Source organism: Lemur catta, chromosome 1 (assembly GCF_020740605.2).
Source record: "Lemur catta isolate mLemCat1 chromosome 1, mLemCat1.pri, whole genome shotgun sequence".
Taxonomy (NCBI): Eukaryota; Metazoa; Chordata; class Mammalia; order Primates; family Lemuridae; genus Lemur; species Lemur catta.
In genome coordinates this window covers 24,325,741-24,344,973 of record NC_059128.1, presented here as the reverse complement: position 1 = coordinate 24,344,973, position 19,233 = coordinate 24,325,741, and the positions used below count along the sequence as shown (strand labels likewise).

Here is a 19,233-nt window from a genome sequence, read left to right as displayed (position 1 = left end):
CTGAAGGCTTTTGACTAATGGCATGGAAGGTTGTGGGTGTTAGAGAAAAAAACATCAGATCTGGAATAAGATTGAACTCAGTCTCTACAGGTGACTGTTGCAGGTCACTCATTCATTCATTCAGCAGCCATTTGTTGGATACTGCTATGTGTGATGTGATGCTCAGGGCTGCGCACTGGAGAAACAATGACGAGCAAAGTATTCATTGTCCCTGCCCTCCTGCAGTTCACAGCCCAGCTGGGGAAACAGGACTTAAACAAATAGTTGCACAACTAAAGTAAGGACACATTCCGTCTAGTCCCCCAAGGGAGGAGGGCTCTGGGTATTGTGAGAGAGAGTCATGTGGAGACCTGATAGGACCAAGGGGCGAGGGAAGGCCATTCTGAAGAAGTGACTTTTAAACTTTAACTTCAAGGAAAAGTAGAAGTTGCCAGGAAATGGGAGTGAGGGTCAGGGGTGTCGGGGTGGGGGGGAGGGGTGCGGGCGGAGGGTACTCCTGGTAGAGGAGAGTAGACTGCAACTGCAAAGCTGTGTCCCCTCTCTCATCTCGTCCAGGCCTGCTTAGTCTCCTCCAGGTCTAAAATCCAACTCCCAGGAAGTAAACTCTAGATAGAATGTGAGACTGTAAAGATGAACATTGAGAGGCCCACAAAGAGGAGAAAAGACATTCTTTAAAAAAAAATGAACAATGTTCATGTTGAAACAATCTCTGAGTATACGATTAAATATGGAGTCAACTTGCAGATAGTTTATCTCAGAGCTAAATTGAAGTTAGAAAAGAATTTATGAGCTCTAAAATATGTTTTTAAAAAGTAGGAAGTCCCTAAAAACAGGAGCTAAAAACAAGACTTTGATCTTTCCTGTGTTTAACAGTTGCCTTTTAGCAGAGCCCAGAACTGTGAGTGGAACTGAAACTCCCTCTTCCCTCAGCTCCCAGCTTTCGGGCCTGCCTCATCCCCGCTGGAGAGGGCTGTGCTCCTTTGCATCCAGAGGTCCAGTTTTGATGGAATTGAATACCTCAAAACCTTAGGAATAATAAATCCTTCTGGCCAACCAAAAAGTGTTTAATTCCTAAAGGACAAGCTGAGTTGAGCCACTTCTAGCCCGGGGCGCTTGAGGACTTCATTCTGCAAGTGTAGCAATCTGGATGATCTGAGAGCACTGAGTTTAAGGGTAATTGCTCAATTTTCTATCCATGTCAACAGGGAAAATAGGTAAAAGTGGCTGAACACAGCCAAGCAATGAGGCTGGAAGAGATGTGAGAAGCTAGGCTGTCAGTGGAATTAGAAAAATGCTGTCTGTAGAGGTCTATCACTCCGTCACCTCTCTGTCTCTCCCTCTCCCCGTTCATCTCTGTCTCCAGGCTTTCTGACTCTCTTCTGGGCTCTTATTCACTGCTTAATCCTTCCACCATATCCATCATCCCTTCTCCTGCAAACAGCAGAGTCACTCTGAGCCTAAATAGCTTTGTAGTGGAGATAAAGTGGAAAGAATTCTTTAAAAACAGATAAATTGGAACACTGATGTCTCAACTCTGTTCTTCCTTGGTAAGAATGTTCCATTATATTGCCATTTCTTTCCTTAAGCTTAATCCAGCATATGGGACTTCCCGGGTGGTTCCTAAACCTAGTTCCTCCTTTGCCTCCGTAATTTTTTTTTAAATGATCATAACTACCACTGATGTTTTATTAAATAATGTTCCTTAAAATCAGTTTGTGTTTCTCAGTTCACAGTTACTAGGACTAGACACTAAGGTCTCTCTCAGCTGCCCTATCCTTCCCTAACACAGACACGCACGGGAACTCCATATCCACAGCAGGAACTGGGGTGGGGGTAGGTGGATTGGTACTCATTGGCCCAAGGATTAAGCTGCCCTCACTTCTGTCTCTGTGCTTTGTTAAGCTTTGTTCTGCTTACAGGTTATTGGGTAAGAAATTTGAAAAAGAAGTCATTCTTGTAGGAAATAGTATTGATTATCAATGTTCATGTTTACTGTGAGCCAGGTGTCATGCTAACTGTCATCTTACAGAGGAGGAAATGAAAGCTTGGTGAAGCTAAATAACTCCCCAAGATCACGTGGCTCATAAGCAGTGATGTGCTGGTAAATATTTAACAACCAGCTCTCCAGGGAGAAAACAGTCCTGACTGGTAATGTTTGCCAATGTCTATGGCGTAGATACTCCCACCATGGCTGGTTTCAAGCTACCACCGTGACATCACTGACCACAGAGCTGGGAAGAGATAGGCAATAGTGCACTGGTATTTGTATTCGCACCATACAGATATGTTAGATGTAAATAATTTAGAGAGCATAGCTAAGTAAAATTTAGGAAGTAGGGAGTTTTGAGTATTTATTACCTTTGTTTTTAATATAATTTAATTATGAAGGTATATAAATTTCATCTTTAATGATGTTTATTTTTGACAACGTGCACATAAAATTACTACAGATTTGGCAAGTGGCTTTTCTCAGCCAGCGTGAGCTGCTCCAGCACACCACTGCCAGTAAGCGGTGGTGCCGGGATTCGAATGTGGTCTTTGTAGCTCCTAATCCCTCTGCTCTCTCGGCCCTGCTTGTGGAGGAAGCCTGTCTCGCCCGTTTTCCCAGCAGCCTGTTGCACATCTATCCTGGTGCTCAGATTTAGTTGTTGACCATGTCCTCAGCTCTGCTGATCCTCTCCCCGCCAAGTCTCATCTGCAGCAATGCCTGGGCTGGATAGAGGCAAGCCAGAGAGACCAGGTCTTTAAAGCTCTTGTGACATGAAACAGAATCCCCCCTCTCTTGTTATGTTTTCTTTTCCATCAAATCCATCAAGATTGCTTTTACATAATGAACTCAAGAGTGCCCATGCTGAATCCTCCAGAAGGGAGAACCTACTTTAGGGTGAGCAGGAGTTTCACTGGGCTTTTATGGGTTGCAGTGTGAGCATTAGGGAATTTGGGAGGTTTAGTAAAACCCAAGACCCCACAGGGCACTGCTTGGCCAGGAAGTGCTGCGTTTGTAGCTCTTATGCTAACCTGCCTCTTTGAGACCCAGCAGAGGAAACAAATTGACACCTCAGAGATGTGGGACTCTCCGAAGACCACCTGGAATACTAGTGGTGCCAGATTATGTTGTGAATACTGAGCTGAGCTTAAAATGGGACTAGAGGTGGAATCTATGCAGGCTAATTGCATTATCAAAGATGAATTTTTATTATAGTGATTCTAAGCAAAAGAGATGGTATGCTTTATTTGACAAGCCATGACTGTGCCTGTGGAACATCTGGAAAGACTTCCATAGGCAAATCTGACAGACAGGGCCTATGTATTCCAATGGACACTCCAGAATAAGGATGTCTTAGAGACCTCATTCTGGTGATATGGAAACTTAGAACCAGAGTTGACAAGTAATTGAATAAGGTCAGCAAATGAGGGGCAGATTCTGGACCCAGGTTTCCTGATTCCTAATCAGCTACACCCTCTACTACAACTCTGTGGACTGAGAATCTAAATTTAGTTCTTCTTTGATAGGCCGTTAAAGCCACATTCCTGGCAGCTAAAGAAAAATGAACTCTAGTAGATGTACACCCTTGAGGCCACAGGGGCTGACTTCTCTACTCCCCCGTGTAGGTTTGGCCAGAGCTGGTTCCCCGAGTAAGACACCAGAGAAGTTACATGGAACTTCCCAAAAGTGTCTTTAACGTGGCAAGAGAAGTTGTTTTTGTTTTTTGTAGGAGGTGATTCAGGGTCCCATGACTCTGCCTTAGGGAAAGCACACACCATCGTAGAGTAGGTTTCTAGGAGCTGATGAGATGAAGAGATGTTCGGATTTACCTGACTCAGCAAACGTAGTAGAGACTGGTTTGGCTGCATTCTTTTGGTTCCCCCAAAAGGCAGAATGTCAGGGGAGGTTTTGAGAACTGAGTTAAGCTTGGAGCAAATTCTGGTTGTCATTCTGTGTCAACTCAGTTATATTCTACCTTTCCCCAGTCCAGCTGCAAGGCACAGCCCAGAGTCTCAAGCAGACCTCCTGCTGCGTTGGCAGGGCTAGGACAGAGGCCCTAGTGGTGCCCTGAAACCTCTAGGTCACCTCAGACTTCCCAAATGAAGCATTTCTGCCCAAAACGCAGTTGACAATAACCTCTCTCGTGTTCCATTTTCTTTGTTCTTGTGAGCAGCTGCTTGCACGTCCCCATCTGAAGAAGTAGAATGGGAAGCATGAAACGAAAGCCATGTGCCATGCATGTATGCATGTTTTAAATGAAGCAGGTTGTATTAACCTTCCTACAGGAACACAGAGAGAAAGTTCCGTCAGCAGTCTGTCATGGGATAGTCTGTTTAGAGGATTGTGATTAATAGCAAATCATCCAACATTAAGCACTGACAACAGTAAAAGAGAGTTAAATCTTCCTGAAACCATTACAGAGATCAGGGTATTTATGCTGTAACTCCTTGGATTCTGTCCCAGTTGAATACAGAAGATAGGATCAGGATAGGACAACGCTAATCCCATTTAGTTTTGTGAGACTGTCCCAGATATGACTATAAGCAGTGTCCCAGCTTTCGGGGACAGGCACGGGCACTTCTCCACCTCCACATAACTGTAAAGGGAGCGGGTGGATGAGGGATGAGAGCAGAGGAGAGGCCCTTAATGCAGACAGGCCCATGCTGATGAGGACCCCTGCCCAGGGAGATCTTAGACTGCTTAGATTTTTATGTGAGCAGAAAGAACTAGAGGCTCAGTGTTCTAGCAGGTATGTTTCAAATGATGGGGACTATATAAAGAAAATGCACAGTATTCTCGGCAATGAAAAAAGACAGATGGAGTTGCAGAGTTGCTCCAAATAGTCTTTGTAACCAAAAACACAGCAGGCTGTTTGTGGCCTGAGATGACTAGTGACTACTGGTGTGCTCTTAAATAGACAGCTGTGGTTCATTTCTCAGTGTGAAGGCTGACAGACAGATATCGCCCAGGTGAGATGGGAAGAGACAGCCGTGCTTATATACCTGAGGCTGGACTGAGGACATCACTTAGCCCTCGGTCGGAGAAGTCTTTTGCTTCTGACACATCACACACAGAGATTAGTTTCTAAAGGAGGACTTGAAGAGCAACACCTAGGAATGGGTAAGAGGTAATAGGGGACCCTCTTACCCTAGCAAGAGGCAAACTTGGTGGCCAAGTGGTGGATCTCCCTTTCTTGCTTTAGGTTCTACCAGCTTTCTAAAAATGCACGGATGCTGAGTGTGTGTGTGCACGCCTGTGTGTGTGGACTCGTCTGTGTGTACACACGCAGGAGGACACAAATGTGATTCCTGAGTCCATAAGTGTGGTTGACGGACTAGGTTTACCTAAAAGACCCTTTAAGAGAAAGCTCTTGAAAGATGATTACAGAATTGAGACACCATCATTTAAAAGTGCCCGAGGCAAACTCCTTTGAAAATTGCAGCAGCGAGGGACAGAGAAAGAGCCACGCAGCCCTTGATTGTTGCGCTGGTCCCTCAGGACCTGTTCTCCCCCTCCCCCTCTGTTTCTCATCTGATAAGAGAGAGAGCAGCAGTAAGACTCCTCATCTATCTTATGAAAATCCGATTCGGAATGGCTGTGATCAAAACCAGCGGGCTGTCACCAGCAGTGGCCTTGTGCGGAGGGAACCGCTCAGAAGCGTTCCGTTTGTGGGGGTGTCACGGGTGGCACCGATCAAAGGAGCATTTTTTTAATAAATATATATAAGGAAAATACAAAACCTAAGGATTTAGAATAAAAGCAGTGTAGTTTGTCTTGTTTTTTCAGCGTAACACGAAGAGGATGAAATAGAATCAGATATGCCTGTTTTCTAACACACTTCTACTGGCGGCGGGGAAGGCGCTCTCTGTCACATTAATACCGTCTCACTCATCTTGGGGCGTATTGAAGAGAGTGGAGAGTTCCTCCACTTCCGTTCCTTCCAGCCACTTCATTCCTTCATCACGTTTAAAGTCCTCTGCGCCTCCTTGTCCTTAACACAGCCACAGATAAAAGCTGGAACCATCTGGAAGCTCAGAGAGAGCTATTGGAGGAACATTGTTCTTCATTTCCTTCGACTGACAGTCACCCCATGGTATGACGTTCCCTGGAGGTCACCCCGGCAGGTGACTCTGGGGTCTTCTTAGAATTGAGTGACTTAAGGCTCCTGTGCTGAACCCTGTAGGGAACCCTTGCTGGGCCCTGCTTGTCCCTCCTGGGTGCTGAGCCTTCGCATTGCCAGTTGTGCTTCTTGTGTATCTCTCAGTGGACTTGGGGGGGATGATGGGGCAGGTTTCTGTCTGGGGTGTTGCACACGTGGCTCCTTGAGAACATGGTGACATCCCTCTGTGGGTGACATGAGGAGGGCAGGCATTCACACACTGCAGTGTAGCAGGCGCCGAGTCGACGCTCTTAGCAAACCCCGTTCTCTGCTGACGGTCCTGCCAGAAGCCAACTGTGCTGCAGCCTGGCTTAGCTGAGAAACCGAAGTCAGGCCAGACCTCCCTCTCCCACCTGCTGACAGCCAAGAGAGCTGTCATAGCTTGGGGGGCTGTGAGGAACAATCAACTATTTTGATCTTCCTCCTCTTAAGGTCTGTGATCTTTTTTCCCCAGCAGCATTGGGAGAGATTCAGTTTGGCAGGAGCATGGAGGCATCTCAACATATGGGACACAGATGGAAAAAACCACCCTGAACTGGCACCGCAGAACAGGGCATCTTTTCCTTGTGTCCCCATTGCACACCCCCTCGGGGACCTGCTCGTGCCCAGCTCCTGACAAGATGCCCCACTCTGTCTTGGGGCTACGCGTTTTGCTCGAGGTCAGTCCTGTTTTGCAGCTTTCGCAGCACGGCTCTGTAGCCGCTGCTGCCGCCGTTTGCAGACTCTTTTCTCTTCACCTGCCAGTAACGAGTACAGCCTGGACCCAGCTCTAATCAGGTGAAATCACAAGGGACAAGTCTTCATAAAGCAGACCTGCCAGGGACCTGCGACGTGTTAGTGCCCCATATCTCCTGATTCGGGGAGTGTAGGGGACCGCTGGGAAGCTCCTCTGAGACTCCTCTTTCCCTTGTTCCTTCGGGTGTTTGAAGCCTGTTGCCTACTGCTTTCCCCTTTTCTTTTCCCTTTTAAAAAATTTTCCATTTTTTCACTGAGAAAAAAAATTATTTATACGATTGAGATCCACTAATTAAAGCCATTTTCTGGTATTTGGTTACTGGAGCGTTTGATGTCTCTCTGACAAGACCATGAAATGCATGGAGTGTCCACAGGGACAGAATTTGCTGAACACGGCTCTTTGTAAATGAGGGGACATAGTGTCGCAGCAGCTCATGAATATGAAACGCCCAAGATGCCACCTCAGTGGACTTGGGAACACAGATGAATCCTGTCATGTGCTAAATGAGACCAATTTCTTTCACTTAACTTCATCTTCAATCAGACCTTCTTCCATTTGCCTGTTTAAAATTCTCCATACGTGATGCAGAAGGTAACAGCATTCAGTAAAACAAAGTTTTGCAGCTGCAGAGAAAAATTATAATGATCTCTGGTTTTAAGTGGCCATCTCCTAAAAAACAAGGACATTGTTTTCTTTCACTTGCCAGCTCCGCTGATGCCTGTTGGCTTTGGGCACAGAATCGTGGGTTTTTCTGGACTGCTCTTAATGGGGTGTCCTTACGCAGCATGACCAGATCCCTTTCATGGTGATTGGTGGTTGAACTTGGTTATGCACGGTGGATGTGAGTCCTTAACGGCTGCGAATGCTCTGCGGCGGCCAGGGCACTGTGTGGGAAGGAAGTTTGAGAAGAGAGTGTGTGTAACCAAGCGGGGCATTTGCCGTTGGGAGCTCAGTTAGCCGATGAAGTGAGGGGGCGGATTGTCTGTGAGCACCCTGAGTAACCTGGTAGGGTGAGGCAACCACTTGTATCATTTACTGAGGTGTCAAGGTGAGCAAGTGCTAGAGAACAGAAGAGACTTTATGTGGCTCTCTAGAAGCCCTTCTGGACATGACCAGGGAATTCCATTCAGAAATCCCAGTGAAAAAATTAGCAAAGAGTAGAACCTAAAAGGTCACAGGGAGGAAGGGGCTCCCTGCCTGAAACATCTTTGCCTGGGTGGGCCCCAGGGCCCAGACTGAGGTGCCTCGTTTGTTCTCTCCTTCCTGCCGAACTTAAATTTATGCTCCAGGTAGAGAGCTGGGGTGGTGCTTGGGGTATACTCATTGCAAGCTGAGTCCAATGTAGGAAATCACTTTTGTTCTAGTGTTACCCAAACAAGCAAACAACAGCTGGATCTGGATGCAGACTGTCACAAAATGCATCACAGAGATTTGGGGCTGGCTTCATTGGAAGAGGCAGGTAGGCTTTTTACTGTCAGGCCACGGGAGCTGAAAAGGATCCTTCTGGGACTTTGCTAGGTAATTAGCATTTTAGTGTGCGTGTGTGATGATATTATCCATAATGAATGTATTTCAGGGCAAATGGCAGCTTCTCACATCTTTGAAACCAGTTGTAATTGATCTACTGGTGTTCCTGTAAGTTTCTATTATATATTTATATTATTTATTTAGGCACCACTTAGTTGTTCTGTGGTCTCATCTGGTAATTGATTTGTTGAGTAGATCTACTGGGTGGCAGCCGGCTGGTGTTCTAGTATCAAAACGAGTTTCCCGTTTGGCGATGTCTCTATTTGAAGTAGATTCGTACTGCTGTTGCTGTGCGTTAACGAGCCTCTACTGGTGCGTCCAGACTGTGGAGACTGATGAAGAGGCAGTGTGACCCAGCCTCGGGGTGGAAGCCAGATGGTCCATACTGGGCCAAACTGGAATGACTCTTCCCCAAAACTTTGTCCCCACTCATTCCTTGATTCTTATATATGTGCAGGCCTTTCCCAGCAGAACTTGTCAGCTCTCAAGTGAGGCAAATCCTTTGCTACGATGTTATCAAATCCAGGAAGTATCCAAGGATTACTCTTGGTTGTTCTTGTGAAATGAATCCTACTTAGGCAACTCAGTAGCACTTATAGTTGGAACAATGTAGAGAAGATTGACATGGCTCTTCCATTGATGTGACTTTCAGATCAAAGGGGCATCTATTGATTCAGTTTTGTTCTGTTGTCCTTTATTTTGCCAGTCCTGATACAGAAGTGCCTGTGACGTGGTCTTTGCTGTCAGCTGGTTCACCATCTAGGGGGCAGACTTGGGGCAAATTTCGTTTACTCTCCCCTCCTGGAAGGTAGTGAGGCCTACCCTGTGGCCATGAATAAAGTATCATGGAAGAACAAAGTAGGAAGCTCTTATTTCTGCCTATTGGATTCAGAGATGATTCGCCAAGGAAGGGACATGCATTTTCCTTATTCTTCTGATTTGTTATTATTTTTAATGTCTACAGGCTCCCTTCATAACTTTGCCATGCTCAGTCCACCTTGGTTTTCCCCTAACGTGCCTCCGGAGGGGTATTACATAGAGTGGGTACCCGGTACATGTTTCCTGGTTGGTTGATGCAAGTCCTTCCTCACCAGGCACCAGGCACCAGCCACCCTCTTAATCCTCACCCTGAGCTGTTCTCTCCTGGGTCCCATGCTAACCGCACTGTCCTGCCTTCATTTTTTCCAGTGTTGTGAGTTACCTCTCACCTCCTAGTGCCTTTGCACACGCTGTCCCCTGCCTGGCCGAGTCCTGCTTCTTCAGCTTCAGCTGCACTATCCCTAATTCAGAAAGACCTTCCCTAACTCCTCACCCCACCTCTCAAAATTAAATCCCCTCTGGACTGGATTAAATGCATCATGGAGCATCTATTCAATACAATACTAGAAGGTCATTTAAAAGGATGAGATACATCCATGTACTGATAAGGAAAGATAAAAGCAAGTTGCAGAACAGCATACATGTAGCAAGATCCCATTTGCAAACATTTTGTAAAAGGACATGTGTGCTCTGGTATGCATATATTGGTATACATATATTCTTTTCAGTAAATATATACAAGAAATTGTCAACAGTGATTACCTCTAGGGCAATGACAAGGTCTCATGGAAGGAAGGAAAATTTTTCATTTTAAACTTTTCTATAGCATTTGAATTTTTTACCACCTACAATGTTAGTTTTATTTTAGAAAAATAAACCAGTTAGGTCTCCCTGTTATTGTGTGTCATAGAATCCAGTTAATTTCCTTCCTAGGGCATATTTTGATTTATGAGCAGTGCATTTATTTGTATTTATTCTCCTCCACCGGACTGGTGCCCCATGAGACGAGGGCTGTGTCTGTCTGGTTAGCTGTCATTGGCGTCACGCAGCACAGTGCCTTTTCACACAGTGTGTGCTCAGTCAGTATTCCTTGAATGAACGAACGAATGAACGAACGAACAAGTAGACAAATGGAGTTTCCCTACAGTGTGGCTAACCGGGCACCACAGCGGGGCAGAGAAGCACTTGAACAGCTTGTGAGACAGCAAACACAGAGGCAGGGAGCGAGCACGCAGCACGGGGGGCACCCTTCAGATAGGTGGTCAGATCTGGGACAGTGAGCCTTGGGTGCTGTGGGTGAGAACGGCCCTGCCTGCCAGGGAACTGAGACGAAAGATGAGGGTTTCAGCTCCCATGGCACTGGGGATGTCACAGCTCTCTTGCCTCACCTTCCCCTTTTCTGGGGCTATTCGAGGTGCCCAGCCACCTCTTTCTCCTTGGGGCTGGTTTGATAAGATGGGGGGGGTGGGGGCAGGTAGAGTCTCCAGGCTCTCTGGTAGGGGTACACTTCTTTCACTCTGCTCTTTTTGGCCTTTTTGGGGCGTATGGTGAGGACTTAGCTTATTTATAGTTATTGGAATCCAGAGAGATGCCCCAGAACAGAGGACATTAAGTCTCAGGCAAAGCAAAAGATGTCGGGACTGTAGGCAGTTGTCTCACCCGTCCACTAGAGGAGGAGGCATCTTCGAAGGCATTTCACATATGCAAAGAAGGCCCTGGGGTGGGGGATATGGCAGAACCCCTGCATTGCAGCCACATGGGAGTGGGAAGCTGGGCTTGGTTCTTCCCAGCTTCCCTCACCCGAGCTGCTTGATCTCGCTTAGCCTCAGCATTCTCTTCCGGAAAATGGTCGTCACCAGGTGGGAATAAATGAAAAGACGAAGGTGGAGCCATGTAGTTTCTCTAAATGCACAATATTATAATATCTGTTACATCAGTAAGAGTAGTTGTTGAATATTTATTATGTACTGAGCACACTGTGCTTAGTATTTTATAAAGATTATTGCATTTCATACTTAAAACAAGCATATGATGTGGGTGTAATTATCATCTTCACTTTAAGGGTAAGAAACCGAGGAGGCACCGGGGCACAAAGTCACACAGCTAGGACATGGTAGGGCCAGGATTTGGAGCTGACCGTCCTGCCTCCGAGCTGTTTTGGAGGAATCCTATACACCAGACTTCCCTTACCTCGTGGCTATGGCTAATGTTCTTAATAGTAATGGCAGAGGAGAAAAGAAGAATAAAGTAAACATAATGGCTAGATTTTTCAAAATAGCTTTTCTCCAGTACCAGAACTGACTCCTGTCACCCTCTCACTGTCCCTGTTAAAGTCGTGTGCTTTGCGTGTCACGCTGAATCAAGCTGGGTCAGCAGTTCACGTTCCCAGGTTAGATCACTGTCTCTGACCAGAGGCAGGACAGGATCATCCCTTGTAGGTAATTTAGTGAGGAAGCAGATGTCTCAAGTTCATTTCCTTTTTTCCATGTTTGCTCACGGTGTATGTGAGAAAGACAGGAAGGGAGGAAGGAAGGAGAGAAAGAGAAAAAAGAATTCCCCAAAACATATTATGTACACATAAGCACTTGTCTGTGATTATAAATCAGAAACTGTAAAATTGTGAAGTTCTTTGAAGTTTGCCCAAACCCTGCTCCACGGCCACCTGTTCCTCTGGAGGCCGGGAGTTGGATGGCCTGCCTCTGCTGCGACGGCTCAAGCTGTCACTGTGCCGGAATGTTCCAGCTTGCCTTGGCCTGGCTGTCATCACTGGCTCTGTCCCACTCAGGCAGTTCACCGGGTTCTGCTGGGCACCAGGCTTCCAATTAGAGAGAAATCCCACTGTGTGGCCAGCCCCACCAGCGCCACTCTGAGCGGCCCCTTTGCCAAGGCCCGAGCTGACCTCTGATCTGTCACAGATGGGCCAGCCCCGCACTCTCTGTGCACATTTGGAGGAGGGGGGTAGGGACGAACAGGGAAGCCCGTGGGGAGTGAGAGTGGACATCGGGCAGAAGTGTAATTCCTCAGAGCTCTGAGAAGCTGGGCAGAGCTGACAGGACCCAACTGCTAAAGTTGTGGAGGGAAAGGGGAATTTGGGAAGACCCTGTCCTGAGCCCTAAACTCAACATGGGGCATTTTCTTAGCAACTTCTGAATATTCATCTCAGGCTGGACTCCACACTCTAGGAGAGCCAGGAGCGGCTAACTGGCTCACTCCAAAACTGTCACACTGCCGATGGCGCGTGGCATAGCCAGCTTCCTCCCTGTCCCTCTGCAGGGCCTGTGCGATCTCACCAGCCTGGGGAACGGCACTGTCAGCAGCCTGCACAATGGGCTGTATTAATCACTCGGAGCGAGGGGGAAAAAGAAGCTAAATTTCTATTAGCATAAGAAATGGAATCTTAGAGAATTCCATCTCTAATTCTCTAACAGGATAGAGAGATATAATCTAAGCTTTGAACAGCTCTTTCTAGATGGAGGACTTGCTGAATGTGGTTCATTATTTGGGGGGTGGTGTATGTGTCTCTTCTTTATTTTCCCTTTCAGCAATTTCCTTTTATTCCTTTTCATTCTTTTTATCACTTTCTTTCACTGCCTGTCTGTTTAATTTTCTGTGTCTCCGTCTCTCCCTTGCATACTCTCTTTTTCCAGGTACAGCATCTGTTCCCGCACAGTCGGAAGTAATAATAAAGACACCAGGCTTGGAACTGACGTTTACATTCTCTGGCTTAGCTTGACTGGAGCAATCGCAAAGTCTAAACAATGAGAGCGGCAAGAGTCTTCTCAGCTGTTCTTGGGATGATTTTGTGCCTCTTTTAAAGATAAAATTGAATTCAATCCATGGCAGCAGAAAGGACAGGTTTCTTCACTAGTCTCTCCCCTCTGGGAGTTTTCCTTCTTCAGAGAAGGAAAATCTCTGCAAGATAGCTAGGAAGGTGTGTTAGGATCAGCATCATTTATATGTTAGACCCAGCAAATGGAGACCCTGATGTCTAATACAATGTTGGGGGCCGGGTTGTATCATCAGTGGGAAATACCCTTCAGACGCTGGCTAAGGGCCGTGACAGTGCACACTGGAGTTAACTCACAGAGAGATCTAGGTCATGAGGAGGTGGCACCACAGTCATATCCACTTTGTGACACTGCATCTCTGCCCATTGCAGGACCACTCATCGGTTCCCTTCCTTCCTCTCCTCTCATGTAAGCCCTTCCTCAAGTGCTGTCTGCGAGTCTCTTCCTGTTTCTTTACATTTCTCCTTGGAGATCCATTCCAGTGACTCCTAGCCTGGCACATGCATCAGAATCACCAAAGAAATCTTGGGGAAAAAATCAGATGCTTAAACCCCACCCAGAAGGTTCTACCTCAACAGGCTCTGGGGTGAGGTCTGGGATTCAGAAACTGTTGAAATTCCACCTCTGATTCTAATGTGCACCCTCATTTGCCACCGTGGCCCTAGCCTGGCAGCCCCTGGAGGCCAGACGCCGTGTCTGAGTGTGCATTCTGCCCGGCCACAGCCCCGGGGCTGGCGTGTTGGAGGTGAGTAAGTAAGAAATGGAGAAACAGTGAGACCCCATTTGTGCCACGGACAGTTTTGCCTCCACTTCTCATTGCAGATATTCCTGTTATTCCGGATCTGGAAGAAGTACAGGAAGAAGACTTTGTTTTGCAAGTGGCAGCCCCTCCCAGGTAGGTTAAATTAGGTATGAAGTTGGCAGGGAGGCAGAGAACATACGAATTGATATACTCCAAATATCAGCTACGGTGGACTTTTGCTGCCCCCCAATGTATATCCAGATCTTTCTGGTGATGGGCTCCATCCCAGGGATCCCATTTAGTTAGGACGTTTTGTTCCCATCTGGTCATCCCCAGCTGCACATGAGGCTCTGGGGACAGTAGCCCAGCAGCACTCCTGGCACTGGGCCTGCCTGTGGGTCCCACTCACAGTCTCCCTTCCTGCAGTGTCCAGGTGAACCGGGTGATGACCTACCATGACCTGGACAATGACCTCATGAAGTACTCGGCCTTCCAGACCCTGGTGAGTGGAGCAGCTTCTGCACAGAGGGGCAGGCTCCCGGCAGCATCCGTAGAGAGGTTTCTCAGCTGCTTCAGAGCCGTGCAGCACCTCCTCCTTGGGTCCCCGAGGCTGCCTGGCAACACTGCTGGAGGGATTATCCTCAGGCATCTCACGGCATCTCTGGGCCCAGCATATTGCAGTGTTTCCCATTGCAGGCTTCCGCCTGCTTCCGCGGCTGCCCTCGGTCCCTGCGGATATGCTGCTGTCAGGGGTGGCCCTTTTCCCCAGAGCACGCCCAGCATGGAGGGCGCTGTTGCTTTCCGTTGTCTCTCGGTGGCTGTGTGATCCACTCGTGTTTTTACTCTCTTATTAAGCGATTTCTGTGGATCTCACTTTGGGAAATTCTAACACATACAAACTGATCCTCCATACTTTGCAAGAGATAGGTAGCTGCTGCGAGGTACCCAGCCTGGCTTTTTTTGCATTCACAGGATGGCGAGATCGACCTGAAGCTCCTCACTAAAGTCCTTGCACCAGAGCATGAAGTTCGAGAGGTACGGTAGCAGCTTGTCATTCCTATAAGTGGCTGGCTCCTCAGGCTGACCTGTGCCCCCTGAGGCCCAGATAGGTGGGAGAAGTTAGCCACCGTCTAGGGAAAAGGCTTTTTTTTTTTTTTGTCTTACCCAGCAATGCCCCTCTTGGCAGGATGACGTCAGCTGGGACTGGGACCATCTGTACACTGAGGTGTCTTCGGAGCTCCTTGCCGAGTGGGACCTGCTACAGTCAGAGAGAGAGGACCCTGCGGGGCAGCCCAGGCACTCCTGAACCCGTAACCTCCACTCTGCAGCAAGCCTAAAACTACACATGCTTGCAACCAGCTTAGGATTTTTACATGGAATATTTTGTAATAAAAATATTTATTTTCGGTAAACCACATTGGATCATTCGATGGAAATAAATTGCTTTATTCTGTGGCCATCTCTTCCATTTCTTTCCAGCCCCCTCTGGAAAGATTCAGCAAAAGTGAAGGAGCGCAACTGGTAAACCATGCGATGAGAACTCTGAATGTTCCACGTTGCTGAAGAGCATGAGGGAAAGTTAGAGTCAGGAGGAGAAGGAATGGGTGCTCCTACTGTGAGTCGTTCCTTCTCAGGAGGGTGCAAGCAGCTGCCCGCTGGGGTTCTGGGGCAGGGCCTGGCGTGACGCCTTTCTTACTGTGGCATTCAGTGCTCTTCAGTTACAGCAGGGAAGCGGCACTGCCACCTTCGTCACCTGCTTCCAGGCAGCTGTAGCTGAGGGAGCAAGATGGGACTAAGGTGATCCGTTCTGCATTCATGTCATGCTTTGGTGGCTATTGGGACAGCACTCTCCTTTCTCCCCTCTCCCTGCAACCCATGCCTGGGGCTTCAAAAGCTGCCACCAAAAAGGTTCCCAGAGCCTTGTTTCTGGTGCTCGTGGGACAAGGCCAGCCTCGCAGCCCTGAGAATTCCACAGAAACACTCTTGGGGAGCCTGGGCCTCCCCCTTCTTATCCGTTGTGATACTCCCCCATGTGTCACAAGCGCCTCTTTCCAAGATGCGCTGAGTTCGGGAGCAGAGCCCAAACAGAGACATCTTTTTCCTAAACAGAGACATCTTTTGTTTTTGTTTTTCTGTCTTTCTCCCTAAGACATCCCATCTGAGGGCCGAGACCTTTCCCTGCCCGCCTCTCCTTGCCGCTGCTTTGCTTTGCGTCAGGCCCGCGTGGGCTGGCAGCAGCCAGGGCCACTCCGGCCACGGGGAGCATCGAGTGCTTCTCTTATCCTGCCTGGAAAGCCCTTCATTAAAATTCAGAAAAACAAAGAGGCTCAACACATCAAAAACCCACTGGGGGGTTATTTTTGTATGACTACCATGCCCTTCCCTGGTGAGCCACATGGCTCCAGAACAGGCAGAGCGAATGCTTGTCTGTTAATTATAAACTCAGGGATTTAGTGGCTTTAGGGTCCTGTTTCCTCCTTTTCCAGAGTGACACTTTTAGCCCAGACAGCCCCTCTTTGGAATAATTCCCATGGCCACTGAAAAGTTTCCGTCCAGGCTGGTTTTGCTTGAGTCTACATCATTCTGAAACCCAAAGGAAAAAGGCTGTATTTCTAGTCCCTTAATTACTGGCAAATTCAACTGCCTTAGGACTCTGATAACCTTGAAGGTCTTCAGTCAGCTGGGGGCTGACTTCTTTCCTGCCTCTATTGTATAACAACAGCAGCAATAAGATCTATTTGCTGAGTTCTCACCACATGCCAGGTACTGGGCTCAGCACATAGGAACCAGCGAGCTTAATCCCCATAGCCTCCCAGGGAAGCAGATGCTGTGGTTATCCCATTTTACAGATAAGGAAACTGAGGCTCAGGTTAAGAGGTTGCCCGAGATCATCCAGCCTCTGAGTGGCAGAGCTGAAATTCCAAACTAAGTTGTCTTCCTCCACCTGTGGTTTTGTTCCCCCTCTGCTGCCGTCAGCTGGGGAAAGCAATCTCGTTTATAGCAGGCAGAATTAGCAGTTCACTGGGAGAAAGAAGTTCACTGCCACCATCCCTGAAGCTCCATTTTTGTCTTTAGAGTGACCACAGAGCAGAGGGCTTCTGTCAGGCTGGCACTGTGAAGCCTGTCAGCATGGCTGAGCTCAAGAGTCCCGGCCCCAGGGAGGTGGAGACGAAGCCAGTGACCTGGGTAAGGAACGGCTTTAAGGTGAGCGAGCTAAGCTCAAACAACTCAGGTTCAGGCCACGTGTGACCAAGTCTCCTTTCACCTGTCCTGTTCCCTGGCCGGTGCCCTCTCTGGGCTTCTTCCTTTAACTAGTATTTGAATGTCACGTCTTCAGAGTGTCTGGGGATTGAGATGTTCTTCCAGTATCTACACCCTCCCAGTTTTTATCTGACTTCTAATATACCTTCCTTGCGTTACAGCCAGTGGCGTCCTACGCCCCAGGCTTCAGAGAGCCTCCCAGGAAGAAGGCCCCAGAGGGCCTGGCGGAGTCAACAAGCATCACCAGGTACCAGCACGGTGGTTTTCTGCAGAGGCCGTGGGAGAGGCACGAGGTGAGTCTTGGTGCTGATACCTGCACATGGCTTGTTGACTGGTTCTTTATCAGTTTCTCCTAGATTGGCTCATGTCACCTCTGAGCAGGCTTGGGTAGTCCCAGCTGGTCTCCTGGTGTCTTTGGCATTGGCTGATAGCTGCAGAGATGCCGTCCATAGGCCGGGCTTAGATGGGGAAGTTCATTCCCTCATGAAGTCACTGATTGCCACGTGCCACATGCCAGGCCCTGGTCTAGGCAAAACTCCCTTGCCTTGTAGAGCTTACATCCTGGAGGGGGAAATGGACAAATAAAGTGAATATAAAATATTGCCATATTTCATGTGGCAATAAATGCTATGGAAAAAATTAAGCGGGCACAGGGAAGGGAGTGCTGAGCTGGGGAGTTGCAATTTTAAATAGGGTGGTTGGGGAGGCCTCCCCAAGAGGGTGACATCTGAACAAAGACCTGAAGAAGGTGAAGGGAGGAGCAAGTCTGGTGTCCAGGGAACAGTGCTCAGCAGCTAGAATAGTACTTGCAAAAGCCAAGAGGCAATTGTGTGCCTGGCCCATTAGAGGAGTAGCAGGAGGTCAGGGGGCCTGGGGTGGGCGGCACAGGGGAGAGGAGATGCTCTGCCTCGCTGTGCCCAAGGCCCGGGCTTATCACAGAAAAGGCCTCTGGGCATGTGGGGTCCCTCCCTCCTTTGCTGAGGGCATTCTCAGGCCTCCTTGGGCTTGCCGGGCAGCCTTTGGAAAACTTCCCTCAAACTCCTGCACAGCCTCTTCATGCCTCGGCCTGGAAGAAGCAGAGATATTAATGCTACATTGAGGGAGAGGGGAACAATGAGCTCTGTCTGCCACGGGCCAAAGTTCAGGTGGCTGCTGCCAGCTCCCTGCCAGGCAGGGGTGTGCCCAGTGCGCTGGGCAGGCAGAGTGGCATCACAAGGCCCCTGCGTGGAATGTTCTCTGGAAACGTGCAGCTCCTGACGAAATGCTCCAGCAAGAAATTCATCTGGGCAGCCCCGTAGCCTATAAAAGGCATCTCTGTCCCTGACTGTTGGCTCATCTTTGCTAAACCCCAGGACACTCCAGACGGAAACTGATGCTACTGCCTATTCAGTGCTGCCTGACCAAAATGTGGTACTTCTATAAATCAGGGCCTTTCTACTTAGCGGTTAGAGGGGCTTCTCACGTTGGTGCTGGCGACCTGAACACAAGGTCATGTTGCTGCAGCAAGATATGGAAGCTCGGCACCCTCTCCCTGCTTGTCCAGGCAGCACCACACTTTCCTCCTGGAGGCCAAAGAGCCAGTGGGGCAGCGGACGGGCGGGGGTAGGAGAAAATAGTAGTGGCGAAGAGCACAGGTTCTAGAATCAGGCAGGATCGGGTTCTGGCCCCAGCTCTGCCGCCAAGCAGCTGTGGACCCTCGAGTGAGTTACTTTCCCTTTCTGACCCTGTTTTCTCATCTGGAAAATGGGATAATATTAGTACTATCCTCTTAGGATGGTAGCGGCCAGTAAAAGCCAGCTGCTGTTATGAGGGTTTAGAACTGGATGAGATGGAAAAATGAATGCAGGAAAAGTCACATGAGAGATTTTATAACAACAGCACCTGCAATTTGCTAGGGGGTGCGACCCTCATCTCCCACAGACATCACTTCGCAGCCATGGGTAGAAGGATGGTTTGGCACCAGGTTTTTGTTTTGTTTTGTTGTTTGTAACAGCTTTATTGAGATATAATTTGTGTACCATAAAACTGAAAGTGTACACCTGAAAGTGTACAACTCAGTGATCTTAGTAAATTTATGGGGTTGTGCAACCATCACCATAATCCTGTTATAGAACATTTTTGTCATTCTACGAAGTTCCCTTGTGTCCATTTACAGTTAATCCCGGTTCTCATCCCCAGCCCTAGGCAACCACGGATCTGCTTTCTGTCTCCATA

General features: G+C 48.2%; 1 protein-coding gene across 1 annotated transcript in view; it reads left to right on the top strand.

Annotated features, from left to right (window-relative positions):
- Positions 1 to 15,213, top strand: part of IFT43 (intraflagellar transport 43) — an 80,674-nt gene extending 65,461 nt beyond the window's left edge. Inside the window, exons 6-9 of the mRNA XM_045563321.1 lie at positions 13,839 to 13,911; positions 14,185 to 14,260; positions 14,731 to 14,793; positions 14,945 to 15,213. Of these exons, the coding sequence (XP_045419277.1) occupies positions 13,839 to 13,911; positions 14,185 to 14,260; positions 14,731 to 14,793; positions 14,945 to 15,064 (332 nt within the window). The 3' untranslated portion in view covers positions 15,065 to 15,213. The remainder of the gene's footprint in view (positions 1 to 13,838; positions 13,912 to 14,184; positions 14,261 to 14,730; positions 14,794 to 14,944) is intronic.
- Positions 15,214 to 19,233: the final 4,020 nt, after the last annotated feature.